Source organism: Falco naumanni, chromosome 20, assembly GCF_017639655.2.
Source record: "Falco naumanni isolate bFalNau1 chromosome 20, bFalNau1.pat, whole genome shotgun sequence".
In the NCBI taxonomy this organism is placed as follows: Eukaryota; Metazoa; Chordata; class Aves; order Falconiformes; family Falconidae; genus Falco; species Falco naumanni.
This window is the reverse complement of record NC_054073.1, coordinates 4197955-4214949: the sequence shown is the minus strand read 5'-3', so window position 1 is coordinate 4214949 and position 16995 is coordinate 4197955. Positions and strand designations below refer to the sequence as shown.

The 16995-nt window shown below is 69.1% G+C and overlaps 2 protein-coding genes across 2 annotated transcripts; one reads left to right on the top strand and one right to left on the bottom strand.

Annotated features, from left to right (window-relative positions):
* Positions 1 to 1508: 1508 nt before the first annotated feature.
* Positions 1509 to 5788, bottom strand: ARF3 (ADP ribosylation factor 3). The gene is made up of 5 exons (XM_040577948.1): positions 5675 to 5788; positions 4557 to 4727; positions 4319 to 4429; positions 4062 to 4186; positions 1509 to 2498 (listed from the first exon to the last, which is right to left on the bottom strand). The coding sequence occupies exons 2-5, from the start codon at positions 4702 to 4704 to the stop codon at positions 2337 to 2339; spliced, it is 546 nt and encodes a 181-aa protein (XP_040433882.1). The 5' UTR covers positions 4705 to 4727; positions 5675 to 5788; the 3' UTR covers positions 1509 to 2336.
* Positions 5789 to 8861: 3073 nt separating this feature from the next.
* On the top strand, positions 8862 to 10713 carry WNT1 (Wnt family member 1). Its single transcript, XM_040577906.1, has 4 exons — positions 8862 to 8962; positions 9245 to 9498; positions 9714 to 9979; positions 10225 to 10713. The coding sequence occupies exons 1-4, from the start codon at positions 8862 to 8864 to the stop codon at positions 10711 to 10713; spliced, it is 1110 nt and encodes a 369-aa protein (XP_040433840.1).
* Positions 10714 to 16995: the final 6282 nt, after the last annotated feature.

Sequence of the window (16995 nt, the reverse complement as noted above, 5' to 3'; positions counted from 1 at the left end):
ACCCAGACCCAGAACCCCTCCTCAGCGCCCATCTGGGTCCAGGACCCATCCCTGACACCCACCCAGCTCCAGCATCCTTCCCCAGCACCCATATGCATCCAGGACCCCCACCCTGGCAACCAATGGGGCCCAGGACCACCCACCCAGGCCCATACACCCTTTTCCAGCACCCATACAGGTCCAGGACTCGTCCCCAGCACCCACCTGGGTCCAGCACCCTTTTCCGGCACCCACCCAAGCCCAGAACCCCTCCTCAGCACCCATATGAGTTCAGGACCCATCCCTGACACCCACCCAGCTCCAGCATCCTTCCATGGCCCCCAGTAGGTGCAAAGCATCCCTTCCCTTGGCACCCCAGCACCCCTTCCAGCCCCCCCCAGCGCGCAGGCCAAGGGCAGCTGAGCCTCTCGCCAGCCCCATGCTGTGCCGTGCCGTGCCATGCCGTGCCAAACCCGCCCCAAAGTCCCCCACCCATCCCCGTCCCTGGGGGGCCACCAGCCCCCAGGGAACACAGGGAGCAGCCCTGGCTCAGGGTGGGGGGCTCACACCTGCACACCGGGTGTCACCCTGGCTCCCTCATCCCGTGCCGGTGGCGCTAGCCCTGTGAAGGGTGGTGGTGGCCACGTCGATGGCGATGCCGGCACAGGCCCCGGTGCAGCTCCCGGACGACGGCATCGGCACGCCGGCCCCACCGGTGCACCCACATACCAGCCCCGGTTGCCGAGAGGTGGGGAAGCCGGGCTGGCGGCTGGGGGCCGGGGCACTAATGGGATTAGGGCCACCGGGTCAGCGCCGAGCTGGCCCCCGCCAGACAAAGCCGCTGGCCCAGCCGGTGGGAACGCGACGGTGCTGGCACCGTGGCTCCCAGCCCACTGGGGAACCCCAGTTACCCCCACCCCAGCCCCCGCCCCACGAGGAACCCAAGCAGCCAGCGCCGTACCCCGGCTCGGTGTCACCGGCATGGGGCTGGGGGTGCCCCGGCTCGGTGTCACCGGCATGGGGCTGGGGTTGCTGGGGGTCCTGGGGGTCCTGGGGGCCCCCCGCCCCCCCCCAGGCACCAACCCAGAGAGGACATGGGGATGGGGGCAGCAGCGCTGACCCTAAATGGGACTCAGTTGGTCCCCTGGCCCATGGAGGGGGGGTGACACCGGGGGGCTGAGCCCCACTCGCGCCCATCCCAGCGCTGGCACCGTCCCCACGCCCCGGCTGGGATTAACGCTAATGGGATTTACCATTTCATCCAATATTCCCCTAAAGATGAGCCTGGGAAGGGGGAGCCCCCCCTCGCCCCCCCGCCAGCCCCCCTCGCCCCGCTAAGCTCTTTCTAATTAAAACCAGCCCGGGGCTGTCCATCACCGTCCCCCCTCCACGGGACCCCCGAGCTGGGGGGGGGGGGGGGGTTGGGGGGGAGCTGCAGAAGAAGAGCCGTGGGGCAGCGCTACATAAAACATGTTTAATATCCAAGGGGGGGCCAGGGGTCACCCACCGTCTCAGGCGCGGAGGGGGGGGGGGGGGGGGGGGGGGGGGGGCAAGTACACACGTCCCTGGACGGGGCAGAGCCGCAGCGACACGTCACACCAAGCACAGACCGGGGGTATAAATACGGTGCCGAGGGGGGGGGGGACAGTACGGGGCCATCGTCCATCCGTCCGTGAGGGGCAGGGACATACAATCACTATGCTGGCATGGGATTGGGGTGCAGGCACCCGGAGGGGGGGGGGGGGCCCGGGCAAGAGGGGGGGGACCACGGGGGTCCCAGCAGCCCCGTGCCTCCCCCCCCTGTGGGGGTCACGCTGCGGGGAGGAGACCTGCCTCGAAGTGATACGGGGGGGGGGGGGACCGGGGACGTGTGGGACCCCCGGGGGGTGGGGTGGGGGTGGGGTATGCGGGGCTGGGAGGGGGTGCTGGGAAGGGGGGGGGGGGGTGTATGGTCCCAAATGCCCCCTGCGGCCCCGCTGCCCCCACATTTGGTCCAGAGGAAGGCGAGGGGTGCGGGGACATGCACAGGGATGGGGTGCCCCAGCACGGCCCCCCCCAGGCAGGGCAGCGCCAAGGTGGCCCCCAGCCCCCAAACCCACTCCCCGGGGCCCTGCCCCCCGCCCCCCCCATACATTATATAGAGCTATATTTCCACGCACGCACACACGAGATCCGAGGGGGAACCGAGGAGACCCCAAAAAAAGGCGAAAAACCCCACAGCAACCGGTGCCAGAAGAAAGCAAAATCCAACCGGGGCGGGGAGGGGGCGGCCGGGGGGGCGGGGGGGGGGAAACCTGGCACGGCCCCCGGGGGGGGGCGGGCCGGGGGTACGGGGAGGGGGGCCGGGAGCCACCCGCTCACTTCTTGTTCTTGAGCTGGTTGGCGAGCCAGTCGAGCCCCTCGTAGAGGCCGTCGCCGCTGGTGGCACAGGTGGCCTGGATGTACCAGTTGCGGTGGCGCAGGGAGTGCAGCCCCAGCTTGTCCGTGATCTCCGCCGCGTTCATGGCGTTGGGCAGGTCCTAAAGGGGCAGGGGGAGGCAAGGTCACGCGCCCGCCCCCACGCCACGGGGATGGGCGCCATCCCGTCACCGGGAGGGGGACACCAGCCCCGATGCTACGGGGATGGGCGGTCACTGGGCGGTGGGCACCAGCCCCGATGCCATGAGGATGGGCGCCATCCTGTCACCGGGCGGGGGACACCAGCCCCGATGCCACGGGGATGGGCGCTATCCCATCACCGGGAGGGGGACACCAGCCCGATGCCACGGGGATAGGTGGTCACTGGGCGGTGGGCACCAGCCCGATGCCATGAGGATGGGCGCTATCCCATCACTGGGCAGGGGGCACCAGCCCCGATGCCACGGGGATGGGCGGTCACTGGGCGGTGGGCACCAGCCCCGATGCCACGAGGATGGGCGCCATCCCGTCACCGGGAGGGGTACACCAGCCCAATGCCACGGGGATGGGCGCCATCCCGTCACTGGGCGGTGGGCACCAGCCCTGATGCCACGAGGATGGGCGCTATCCCGTCACTGGGCAGTGGGCACCAGCCCCGATGCCATGAGGATGGGCGCCATCCTGTCACCGGGCGGGGGACACCAGCCCCAATGCCATGAGGATGGGCGCTATCCCATCACCGGGGGGGGCACCAGCCCTGACGGCCCAGGGATGGTCCCAGTCCCGCCACCAGCCACCAGCCCCGACACCCTGGGGATGGTCCCAGTCCCGCCACCAGCCACCAGCCCCGACACCCTGGGGATGGTCCCAGTCCCGCCACCAGCCACCAGCCCTGACACCCTGGGGATGGTCCCAGCCCCACCCCAGACCCCCCAGCCACCAGCCCCGACACCCTGGGGATGGTCCTAGTCCCACCCCAGACCCCCCAGACACCAGCCCTGACACCCTGGGGATGGTCCCAGTCCCACCCCAGACCCCCAGCCACCAGCCCTGACACCCCGGGGATGGTCCCAGCCCCACCCCAGACCCCCCAGCCACCAGCCCCGACACCCTGGGGATGGTCCTAGTCCCACCCCAGACCCCCCAGACACCAGCCCTGACACCCTGGGGATGGTCCCAGTCCCACCCCAGGCCCCCAGCCACCAGCCCCGACACCCCGGGGATGGTCCCAGTCCCACCCTAGGTCCCCAGCCACCAGCCCCGACACCCCGGGGATGGTCCCAGTCCCACCCCAGGCCCCCAGCCCCCAGCCCTGACACCCCGGGGATGGTCCCAGTCCCACCCCAGACCACCAGCCACCAGCCCCGACACCCCGGGGATGGTCCCAGCCCCACCCCAGACCCCCAGCCTCCAGCCCCGACACCCCGGGGATGGTCCCAGCCCCACCCCAGACGCCCCAGCCACCAGCCCCGACACCCCGGGGATGGTCCCAGCCCCACCCCAAGCCCCCAGCCCCCAGCCCTGACACCCCGGGGATGGTCCCAGCCCCACCCCAGACCACCAGCCACCAGCCCCGACACCCCAGGGATGGTCCCAGTCCCACCCCAGGTCCCCAGCCACCAGCCCCGACACCCCGGGGATGGTCCCAGCCCCACCCCAGGTACCCCCCCTCTCCCCAGCCCCACCTGCTTGTTGGCAAAGACGAGGAGGACGGCGTCCCGCAGCTCATCTTCCGCCAGCATCCGCATGAGCTCCTCCCGCGCCTCGTTCACCCTCTCCCGGTCGTTGCTGTCCACCACGAAGATCAGGCCTGGGGGCGGCGAGCGGGCGCTGCTGGGAGCTCAGGACCCGGCCAGCCCCACCACCACCCAGCTCCCCAGCGACCCCCCCCCCTACTCCCCTCCTCCCCCCGCAGCCCCCCGGGGTGGGGGGGGGAACCTACCCTGGGTGTTTTGGAAGTAATGCCGCCAGAGGGGCCGGATCTTGTCCTGCCCACCCACATCCCACACGGTGAAGCTGATGTTCTTGTACTCCACCGTCTCCACGTTGAACCCTGCGGGGAGCGACAGCGGAGGGAAACTGAGGCACGCGGAGCCGCCAGCCCCCCTCCCCAGGAGCCGTGATGGGGTGGGGTGGGGTCCTCGCCCGGGGGCTCCCCCCCCCCCCCCCCCGCTGCACACCTATGGTGGGGATGGTGGTGACGATCTCCCCCAGCTTCAGTTTGTAGAGGATGGTGGTCTTCCCGGCGGCGTCCAGCCCCACCATCAGGATCCGCATCTCCTTCTTCCCGATCAGGCTCTTCAGCAGGTTCCCGAAGATGTTGCCCATGGTGACGGAGCCGAGGCCGGATCCTGCGGGGGCACGGGGCAGGTGCTGGGGTGGGGTGGGAGGGGGGGGGGGGGGGGGCGGCCCTGAGAACTGCGGGGAGGGGGGCGGGGGGGGGGGGGGCGAGCAGGCGGCGCTGTAGGGCTCCAGGGATTCCCCGTGCTTCAAGGGGGCTGCGGGGATCCCCACGTTACGGGGGGATGCGGGGCTCTGAGGACCCCAAGCAGGGGGTCTGGGATGGGGCCACATGCTCCCTGTGTGCGGCTCGATATGGGGGGGCCGTGCTGGGGACCCCCCCACGCTGCACCCAATGAGGGGACAGGTCAAAGCTTTGCGTGGGGGGAAACTGAGGCACGGATCCCAGCCCTCCTCGGGGGGGGGGGACGCAACACAGCCCCCACCCTGGCCCTGACACCCCCCCTGCGCCCCCCACCTCACCCACTGGCCCCCCCCGGAGGGGAGCCCCCGCCGCCCCCCCGCTCCGCAGCCCGCCCCTCCCGCCCCTGCGCTGCCGCCCACTCCCGCCCCCCCGCAGCCCCTCGGCGCGACGCCCCCCGAATTCACTGCGCCCCCCCGCCCAGGACCACAGCACACCCCCCCCTGCTCTCCCTGCGCCCCTCCAACGCACCGCCCCCCCCCCGGAGGAATTGCATCCCCCCTCAAATCACCGCCCCCCCCCGCCGCATCGCCCCCCGCCCCCGCCCGCCGCACCGCCCCACGGCCTCTACCCGCCCCCCCGCTGCACCGCACACCCCCTCCCCGAGCTGGGATGCTGCCCCCCCCCCCTCCCCGCACCCCCAATGCACCCTGCACCCCCAAACGCACCGCAGCCCCCGACACCCCCCCCGGTGCGGTATCCCCCCTCCACACCCCCCCCGGGTGCAGCGCACCCGCCGATTCACGGCGCCGCGGGCCTCCCCCCCGCCCCCGGGCGGACACCCCCCCCCCCGCCTCCCGGCGGCCCCCCCCGCACCTGGTGCCGGTGCCGGTGGCGCCCCCCGCCCGCAGCTGACTCTGCACCGCTCCCGCCGCCGGAAGCGGAGGCCCGATCGCGCCGATCTCGCGAGAGCGCCCGGTGCCGGCCCCCCCCCCCCCTCCGCCGTCCCCCCCCCCCCCCCCGTCCCTCCGCCTCGTTTCCCGCACACACACCCCGCACCCCAACCCCGCACCGGGCCCGGGGGCGCGCGCAGGGATGGAGGGGGGAGGGGGGGCCGCGGAGCTCGCGAGAACCGCGACACGTTTCCATGGCAGCGGTTGCAGCAGTGCGGGGGGGGCTGCACTGAAGGGGGGGGGCTGATGGACCACCCCCCCCCCCTCAACGCGCCCCCCCCCCGGTAGCAGAACCGGGGCATACCAGCCCCGTCCCGGGGTGTGTGTGTACATGGGGGGGGGGGGGCTGTATTTCCCGGGGGGGCGAGGACCCCAATAACAGCACGGGGGGCTCAGTGACCCCCCTCCCCCCCCCCCCCGCCCCGGTGCGGTACCGGCGGTACCGAGGCTGCCCCGGTGCTCACGGGGCCGGGAAGGGGCCGGCGCGGGGTGCGGGGCACCCCCGGTTTCACACATCCCCCCGGCTGTCTGTCCGTCCCTGCTCGGTGCGGCAGGACGGGAAACCGAGCCCCCCCCCCCCCCTGCCCCCCTCCACCCCGGCCAGGTAAGGGTGGCCACCCCGGAGGCACCGGCAGCACCGACCGCCCCCGACGGCTGCGGGAGCCGCTCGGCACCGCCGGGCTCCCGCAGAGACCCCAGAGCCGGGGGGAGGGGGGGGTTGTCCCGAGCATCACCCCCCGGGGCTGCCGTCGGGCTGCGCGGGGAAAGCAGAGGGGATGGGGGGGTACACCTGAGGGGGGGCGGGGGGTCGGGGCAGCGGGAGAGGCGGGGGGGGGCGAGGCGTGCTGAGAGGGGGGAACCGGGGAGTGGGGACGCCCCGGGGGGGTCCCGGGATGAAGCAGCGTGGGTGGGGGGTCGTGTTTGGGCCCCACCGCTGGTGGCACGGCCCCGGGCAGGGCCCTCCCGGCCGCGCCCCGGGGCCTCCCCGCGGCCGGTGACCTCAGCCCCGGGAGCCCCGACGGGGCGGCGGCCCGAGGGCGCGGACACCGCCTGGCCCGGCCGGGAACCGGGGAGGGGGGGGCGGGAGACGCCGTCCTGGAGCAGACCCCAGGCGGCCCCGGGCCCCTCCCGGACCGGGGAAAGGGGTGAGGGGGGGGTACCCGGTGCGAGCCCCCCCACCCCCGGTGCCGGCCCGGGCTTTGTCCGTCCTTGCATTGAAATCGGGAGCGGCGGCCCCGGGCCGTGACGGGCGAGCGGGGCTAATCCGGCCCCGCATGACTGGTCCGGGGAAACCGCCGCGGGGAGATTACCCCCCCCCGCACCCCGCCACAACGGGGGGCTCAGCTCAACCCCCCCGGCCCCAGCCCCGGGACTTCACACCTGCCCACCCCCCCGGGTCCCCAGCAGGGAGAGACCCTCGTCCCCACCGGGACGAGTGCCAGCACCTGCCCGGTGTCACCGTGCCCTGACCGTGGGCACGCCAGGGCCCCCCCCCCGCCCCCCCCCCGTCAGGCCCCCCCCCCCGCCCTCCCTCCATCACCTCCCGTCCTCCATCCCTCCCTCCATCCCTCTCCCCCCGGTCCATCCCTTCCTCCCTCTGCCGCTCGGTGCCGACCCACGCCGGGTCCCCCGGGGCAGGGGAGCCGTGCGGGGCCGTGCCGCACCCACGGGGGTCGCACACGCCGTGGGCGTCCACGGGCACGTTGGTGGGGAGGGGGCCCGGGGTGCACGGGCGACCGTCGGGCCCCGTCCGTAGCCAGCCCGGCCCGGGACAACCCGGCCCCGAGCGGTGGGAGGACGCGGCCGCCCCGTCGCGCCGGGCACGGACCGGGACGGGCGGTGGCCGGGACGGGCGAGGGGTCCGGGGACTCCGGACCGGCACCGGCAATCGGTGCGGCCCCGACGGTCCCGTGCCCCGGGGGGTGCTGCACGGCCCCGCCGCTCCCCCCGCCCCCTCCAAACCCGGGGGTCCCGGGACCGAGTCCCCGCTCTGTCCCGGGACCGTGCTCCCTTGTGCGGCCCGGGTTGTCCCGGGACTCTGCCCCTCCCGTGCTCCCGGAGCTATCCCGGGAGATCCCGTCACTCCACCCCCCCGTGCTGTCCCGGGAGATCCCGCGCTATCCCCGGCCCCCGCTCCCTCCGTGCTCCCAGCGCTATCCCGGCCCGTTCCAGGACACGCTCCTCCTTGCACCGGGAGCTGTCCCGAGCCGTGCCAGGCTCCCCCCAACCGGGGCCGGTACCGGGAAAGCGTGTCGGCGTGTCGGCGGGGCCAGGCGGGGGGGCGGCAGCAGGGTCCCCCCCCCGTCCCCCTGTCTGGGCACGGGGCCGGGGCGCAGCCACCCGCCGGGCTAATCCGGGCCGTGACGGACAGGCCCGGCGCCGCCGCTCCGGCCGCCCCATAAGAGGTGCCGTGGCTCCGCCGCTCCCCATTGTTAGGGCGAGGACGCGGGGAGGCCCCGTTCGGCGGGACAGGCCCATGGGGACCCTCCGCGCCGCCCCTATAAGAGGGAAGGGGCTGGAAGATGCTCCCGGGTGCTGAGCGCTGCGCACCCACCGCGCCGAGCCGAGTCCAGCCGCGCCGCCACCCCGGGGAGTCCCCGGGGACCGCGCACGGAGCGTTAAGCACCGGGCACCGGGGACCGCGCACGGAGCAGCCAACACCGGGTACCGCGCACGGAGCAGCCAACACCGGGCACCGGGCACCGCGCACGGAGCGTTAAGCACCGGGCACCGGGGACCACGCACGGAGCAGCCAACACCGGGCACCGCGCACGGAGCAGCGGGCATCGCGCACGGACCACCGGGCACCGCGCACGGAGCAGCGCCCGACGCCGCGCTCCAGGGACCGGGCGGGGAGCGCCGGGCACCGCACCCCCGACGCCACCCCTGGTGCACCGGCCACCGGTTTGCAGCCGGTGCCGGTAGCGGTTCCGAGCCGGCCGGCCGGCGCTCCCCGCGGCCCCCCGCGGCCGCCCTCAGCGGAGCCGCCCGCCCCGCGCGTCCGGAAACACGCGTGGATGTAGCGGCCGGGCCGGGGGCTCCGCGGCACCATAAATACCCCGGCGGCCGCTCGCCCGCGCACTCTGCCGGGGCCTCCCGGTGCCGGAGCCATGCGAGCCGCCGCGCTGGGGCTGGCGCTCCGGGCGCTCTGGGCTCTGGCCCTCTCCTCCCTCTCCAACACGCTGGCGGTGAACAACAGCGGGCGGTGGTGGTGAGTCCACCGGGACCGGGACCGGGGTGGAGGGACCGGGCTTGACACCGGCACGGTGGTGGCTACGCTGACCCCGGGGATGGGGGAACGCAGGGGGATGCACGGGGCTGTGACCCCCGGGTGGGTGCCGGCTGTGGGGGATGCTCGGGGGAGAGGATGCTGTGGTAGCAGCAAGGAGCTGAGGGAGACCCTCGGGGGTGGGGTTGAAGTGGGGAGTGGGCTGCTGGGGACCCCCTCCCCCCCCCCCCCCTCGGTGATCACCCTCCTTGGCTGTGCCGTTAGGGGCATCATCAATGTGGCTTCGTCCACCAACCTGCTGACCGACTCCAAGAACGTGCAGCTGGTGCTGGACCCCAGCCTGCAGCTGCTGAGCCGCAAGCAACGCAAGCTGATCCGCCAGAACCCCGGCATCCTGCACAGCGTCAGCTCCGGCCTCCAGACCGCCATCAAGGAGTGCAAGTGGCAATTCCGCAACCGCCGCTGGAACTGCCCCACCTCCCAGGGCCCCAACATCTTCGGCAAAATCGTCAACCGGGGTGAGGCTATGGGGTGGCGGGAGGCGGCACGGGGCTCCCCGTATCCCCGCCGTGGTACCCCCAAGCTGGCATGTGTGGCCAAGCAGCCCTGGTTCACCGTGGGGTAGCACTGGCACCCAGCCCATCATCAGCCCGGCGTGGCTATGGGTTAGGGGTGCCGGTGGGTGCCCCCTCCCCACTCTGGCAGCACCCTGAGGTCCCGCTCCCCTCCGCAGGCTGCCGGGAGACAGCGTTCATCTTTGCCATCACCAGTGCTGGCGTGACGCACTCGGTGGCACGGTCCTGCTCCGAGGGCTCCATTGAATCCTGCACCTGTGACTACCGGCGCCGTGGTCCCGGGGGTCCCGACTGGCACTGGGGGGGCTGCAGTGACAACATCGACTTCGGGCGCCTCTTCGGGCGGGAATTTGTGGACTCCAGCGAGAAGGGCCGGGACCTGCGCTTCCTCATGAACCTGCACAACAACGAGGCCGGGCGCATGGTGAGGGCACAGGGGGCTGCAGGCAGCCCCGGAGAGGGGGGATGGGGACAGGGGCCACCGAGACCCCCAGCTTGTCCCCATGGATGGGTTGGCAACTGTCGGAGAAATGTTTCCCACTCAGCTTTGGGCAGGATGAGCATGATGTGATGCTGCAGGGAAGTGGGGTGCAGGAGCACGGTGGTCCCCTGGTGGGGAGGGGGTGTCCCAGCCTGCTCACAGCACCTCACACCCCTCCCCCCTTGCAGACGGTCTTCTCAGAGATGCGCCAGGAGTGCAAGTGCCACGGCATGTCGGGCTCCTGCACCGTCCGCACGTGCTGGATGCGGCTGCCCACCTTCCGCGCCGTGGGTGACGTCCTGAAGGACCGCTTCGACGGCGCTTCCCGCGTCATCTACGGCAACAAGGGCAGCAACCGGGCATCGCGGGTGGAGCTGCATCACCTGGAGCCCGAGAACCCGGCCCACAAACCCCCCTCGCCCCATGACCTCGTCTACTTTGAGAAGTCACCCAATTTCTGCACCTACAGCGGGAAAACGGGGACGGCGGGGACGGCCGGGCGCTTCTGCAACAGCTCCTCGCCAGGGCTGGATGGGTGCGAGCTGCTGTGCTGTGGGCGCGGGTACCGCACGCGCACCCAGCGTGTCACCGAGCGCTGCAACTGCACCTTCCACTGGTGCTGCCACGTCAGCTGCCTGAACTGCACCAACACGCAGGTGCTGCACGAGTGCCTGTGAACCCCCCCGCCCCCCCCGGGGGACCACCCTGCCCAGCCCCGGAGGGGGTCTGCGCCACCCCCCATGATGATGGGTGTCTGGCTGGATTGAAGGCGCCCATGGGTGGGCATGTGGCTGCACCCTGGGACCCCCCCTGTCCCATCCCCGGGGCCAGCAGCCGGTCTGGGTGGGCTTGGTGCCACGCACCTTCCCGGCTGCCCCCTTGGCTGCTCCGGTTCCGTGGGGTCCTCTTCTCACTGTAAATAAAATATTTATTGTGGACGGTTTGATGCCGCCCCCCCCCTCTTGCCGCTTCGCTGGACCCAGGCCCTGTTTTTTATAATTAAAGATAATAATAATAATTAATAATAATTATTAATAATAATAATGCTTTGTTACAGGTTTCACTGATAGCCTTTAGAGAAGAATAAAGGATATATTTTTATCAGTCCTGCCCCGATTTGTTTCTGGGGGGCTGGGGAAGGGAGGGGATGAGCTGCAGGGGGGGGGAGCACATCCACCCACGTCATCCATCCATCCATCCATCCATCCATCCATCCATCCATCCATCCATCCATCCATCCGTCACCTCTCCATCCACTCACCTCCCCATTCTGTGTCCACCAGCCCCTCCAGCCGTCTGTCCATCCATCTTCTACCCCTTTCCTCTGCCCTCCCCTCCTCTTCGTCACCCCCTCCCTGCAGACCCCCTTCTTTCTCCCGCTGTGCCCGTCTCCAGCCCAGCCATCCCTGCCTCCGCTCCCGGTTGGGGCGTCCATCCCCATGGCCGGGGCGCCCATCCCCATGGCTGGGGCGCCCATCACCATGGCACCTGGGCTGCAGCATCTCTGGCACTGGAATTTGCCGGGACGGCGGGGCTGGTGCCGCCGAGGCCGAGCGTTGGGAGCGGCCACGGGAGGTACAAGACGGCAGACAGGGAATGAGCATCGTCCATCACCGCTCCCGGCCGGGGCTGACGGCTCCCCTCGGCTCCGGGGGAGGAGGGGGGTGAGGGAGGGCACCGAGGTTACTGGGGCCAGGGCCAGGGGGGTTGGGACTGGCCACTGGCCCCACACGCCCATGTGTGGGGCCCGGCTGCAGCCGGAGAAAGTCTGTGGCAAAGGTGGGGAGCAGCTCTGGGCTGGCAGGTGCCCTGCTGGCATGTGTATCCCCCTGGGATGGGCATCTTCAGGGTGGGCATCCCTCTGGGATGGATATCCCCCTGGGATGGGCATCCTATGAGGAGGGCATCCCATTGGGATGGGTATACCCCCTGGGATGGGCATCCTTGGGGAGTGCATCCCTCTGGGATGGGCATCTTGCAGGAAGGGCATCCCTCTGGGATGCATATCCCCCTGGGATGGGCATCCTTCGGGGAGTGCATCCCATTGGGATAGGTATCCCCCTGGGATGGGCATCCTTCAGAGAGGGCATCCCTCTGGGATGGGTATCCCGCTGGGATGGGCATCCTTCAGGGAGTGCATCCCTCTGGATGGGTATCCCCCTGGGACGGGCATCCTGCAGGAAGGGCATCCCTCTGGGATGGGTATCCCCCTGGGATGGGCATCCTTCGGGGAGTGCATCCCTCTGGGATGTGTATCCCCCTGGGATGAGCATCCTGCAGGAAGGGCATCCCTCTGGGATGGGTATCCCCCTGGGATGGGCATCCTTCGGGGAGGGCATCCCTCTGGGATGGGTATCCCGCTGGGATGGGCATCCTTCGGGGAGGGCATCCCTCTGGGATGGGTATCCTGCTGGGACAGGCTTCCCCTTGGGATGGGCATCCCACCAGGATGGACATCTCACCAGGACAGGTATCCCCTTGAGACAGGCATCCCCTTGGAACAGGCACCCCACCAGGATGGGCATCCCCCTGGAAATGGGTATTCCCCAGGGATAAGCATCCCCCAGGGCTGGGCATAGTCCCAGGACTGGCATCCCAGGAAGGGCATCCCTCTGGGCCAGGTATCCCACTGGGATGTGTATCCCATCGGGGTGGGAATCCCCCAGGACAGGCATCCCTGTCCAGATACACCCTCTGTGCCACAACTCCACGCCTTGAGCACCGCACAGGATGCGACCTCCATCCTCATGTCCAGCACTGGGTGATCCACGGAGCCACGGTGGCATCCAGCCACGGGGAGTGGGCAAGGAGCCGGCCCTGCCCGGGGACCCCCAGTCCCAGCAGGACCCACCCGCGGGGGTGGGGGTCCCCACAGCCTGGGCTGCCCCGTGGCCAAAGCCGGGAACCTCACAGGGCCCCTGGGGATTCGCAGCATCAAAGGCTGCGGGATGACGCTGCTGCTGCCCGAAATATCCCCCAGAGCCGATAGTGGAAAAGTTGATGTTTAGACCCGGGGGGAGGGGGGGGGGGGAAACAACCCCGGGGGCCCCCGCTGTCCGCGCCAAGGTCAAAACACAGCCTGGCGTGGCAAAATAAAATAAAGAAATGCGAGAAAAAACGCCTGGAAAGGAACACAGCCTGAAATAACCCTCCGAGCATCTCCCGCCTGCCGGGAGTTATCTGCCTGCTAAATTCTGCACACGCACAGGGCATGAAAATAACCTGTTTTCCTGCGGTGGGGAGGCAGGAATATAGATAATGACATTCTTATAAGTCACCTCTGTTACTCAGCTTTTCCTGCATGCTGGTGACCGCCGGGCACCTCGGGCAGCCATGACCCCCGGGCAGGACGGGGCACCCCCCATGCGGGGTGCAGACCTCCCCGGCTTGGACAAATACAGCCAGGTGCTGGAAATAGCTGCTTGTCGCAGCGCCGGGGCTGACGAAGGGACAGGGACAGGGACAGGGACGGGACGGTCCCGCCCTGTGCCAGCCTGGCACATCTGGGAAGCCGGGTAACAGCTGGATGGTGGCTGCAAGCTGGGTCTGCTGTGGGCTGGGACCACCCCCCTGGCAGGGCTGGGGGTGGGGGTGGGGATCTGCTCGGGGGTGCAGGGCAGAGGGACGGGGGGGCACACAGCAGTGAAGGATAGAGGGACAGTGGCATTCCCAGGGGTGCAGGACAGAGGGACAGAGCCATGCCCAGGGGTGTAGGACAGAGGGACAGGACAGTGCCCGAAGTTTCAGGACAGAGAGATGGGGTAGTGCTCAGAGGTGCAGGACAGAAGGACAGGATGGCACACAGCAGCGCAGGACAGAGGGACAAAGCCATGCCCAGGGGTGCAGGACAGAGGGACAGGGCAGTGCCCAGAATTAAGGACAGAGGGACAGGGCAGTGCTCAGAGGTGCAGGACAGAGGGACAGGGCAGCACACACAAGTGCAGGATGGAGGGACACTGGCATTCCCAGAGGTGCAGGACAGAGGGACAGGATAGTGACCAGAGGTGCAGGACAGAGGGACAGGACAGTGCCCAAAGTTTCAGGACAGAGGGACAGGACAGTGCCCAAAGTTTCAGGACAGAGGGACAGGACAGTGCCCAGAGGTGCAGGACAGAGGGACAGGACAGTGCCCAAAGTTTCAGGACAGGGTGGCAGACAGCAGTGCAGGTCAGAGGGATGGTGGTGTTCCCAGAGGTGCAGGACAGAGGGACAGAGCCATGCTCAGGGGTGCAGGACAGAGGGACAGAATGGCACACAGCAGCGTGGGACAGAGGGACAGGGTGGCACACAGCAGCGCGGGACAGAGGGACGGGATGGCACACAGCAGCGTGGGACAGAGGGACGGGATGGCACACAGCAGCACGGGACGGAGGGACAGGATGGCACACAGCAGCGCGGGACGGAGGGACAGGATGGCACACAGCAGCATGGGACAGAGGGACAGGATGGCACACAGCAGCACGGGACGGAGGGACGGGATGGCACACAGCAGCATGGGACAGAGGGACAGGATGGCACACAGCAGCGCAGGACAGAGGGACGGGATGGCACACAGCAGCATGGGACAGAGGGACAGGGTGGCACACAGCAGCGTGGGATGGAGGGACAGGGTGGCACACAGCAGCGTGGGACAGAGGGACGGGATGGCACACAGCAGCGTGGGACAGAGGGACAGGGTGGCACACAGCAGCGCGGGACGGAGGGACAGGGTGGCACACAGCAGCGCGGGACAGAGGGACAGAGCCACGTCCAGCTGCACAGCCCGGCCAGTGGCACCAGCCCACCTGTGGGACCATCCCCACCCTGTCCCCATCCCGTCCCCCATTCCCCATCGGCCGCGGCCCAGCCCCGGTGCCCCTCGCCTCCGGTTGACGCGGGTCTACGTCCCGCCAGCTCCCGGCTTGTCCGGCTGCCACCCCCCCGGGCCGCCACATTCCTCCGACGCGGGGCCAAGGAGCCCAGCAACCGTGGCAGGGCTGGCCTCTAATCCCCGGGCATGCCAACCCCGGGGGGACCGTCACCGTCACCCACTCCTTGATAGGTGACCAATGCCCGAGACGAACAATTAGGGACAAAGCCGGAGCCGCCGGGGGCTAACGCCGGCCTTCACGGGTGCCTTGTGCGCCATTCGGCGAGTTTAATGAATTGTCCATCACTCCTTTCAGCTCCGCTCGCCCGGGCTGGATTAATCTGAGAAGCCGCAGTGGGGAAGGAGCCACTAAGCCTGTATTTATTACTCTGCCATTGTAACTAATTGAGGTAATTATCTGTGACTCCAACCCCGCGCAACAATGGTGCATTCACCGGACCCCCGCCTTCCCACCCGGTTTCTCCATGCGGCCTGGGAGAGCCGGTGGAGGAGCCGGCCCCGTGTGGCCACCATGCCTAGGGATGTGGCTACCGTGCCTAGGGATGTAGCTACCGTGCCTAGGGATGTAGCTACCGTGCCTAGGGATGTGGCTACCGTGCCTAGGGATGTAGCTACCGTGCCTAGAGATGTGGCTACCGTGCCTAGGGATGTGGCCACCGTGCCTAGGGATGTGGCCACCATGCCTAGGGATGTAGCTACCGTGCCTAGAGATGTGGCTACCATGCCTAGGGATGTGGCTACCATGCCTAGAGATGTGGCTACCGTGCCTAGGGATGTAGCTACCGTGCCTAGGGATGTGGCTACCATGCCTAGGGATGTGGCCACCGTGCCTAGGGATGTGGCCACCATGCCTAGGGATGTGGCCACCATGCCTAGGGATGTGGCTACCGTGCCTAGAGATGTAGCTACCGTGCCTAGGGATGTGGCTACCGTGCCTAGGGATGTGGTCACCGTGCCTAGGGATGTGGCTACCGTGCCTAGGGATGTGGCCACCATGCCTAGGGATGTAGCTACCGTGCCTAGGGATGTGGCTACCGTGCCTAGGGATGTGGCCACCGTGCCTAGGGATGTGGCCACCATGCCTAGGGATGTGGCTACCGTGCCTAGGGATGTAGCTACTGTGCCTAGGGATGTGGCTACCGTGCCTAGGGATGTAGCTACCGTGCCTAGGGATGTGGCCACCATGCCTAGGGATGTAGCTACAGTGCCTAGGGATGTGGCTACCGTGCCTAGAGACGTGGCTACCGTGCCTAGGGATGTGGCCACCATGCCTAGGGATGTAGCTACAGTGCCTAGGGATGTGGCTACCGTGCCTAGGGATGTGGCCACCGTGCCTAGGGATGTGGCTACCGTGCCTAGGGATGTGGCTACCGTGCCTAGGGATGTAGCTACCGTGCCTAGGGATGTGGCCACCATGCCTAGGGATGTGGCTACCGTGCCTAGGGATGTGGCTACCGTGCCTAGGGATGTGGCCACCGTGCCTAGGGATGTAGCTACCGTGCCTAGTGATGTAGCTACCGTGCCTAGAGATGTGGCTACCGTGCCTAGGGATGTGGCCACCATGCCTAGGGATGTAGCTACCGTGCCTAGGGATGTAGCTACCGTGCCTAGGGATGTGGCTACCGTGCCTAGAGATGTGGCCACCATGCCTAGGGATGTGGCCACCGTGCCTAGGGATGTGGCCACCGTGCCTAGGGATGTGGCCACCATGCCTAGGGATGTAGCTACCGTGCCTAGGGATGTGGCTACCATGGCTAGGGATGCAGCTACTGTGCCTAGGGATGTGGCTACTGTGCCTAGGGATGTGGCCACCATGCCTAGGGATGTGGCCACCATGCCTAGGGATGTAGCTACCGTGCCTAGGGATGTGGCCACCGTGCCTAGGGATGTGGCCACCATGCCTAGGGATGTAGCTACCGTGCCTAGGGATGTGGCTACCGTGCCTAGGGATGTGGCTACCGTGCCTAGAGATGTGGCCACCATGCCTAGGGATGTGGCTACCGTGCCTAGGGATGTGGCCACCATGCCTAGGGATGTGGCCACCATGCCTAGGGATGTGGCTACCATGCCTAGAGATGTGGCTACCGTG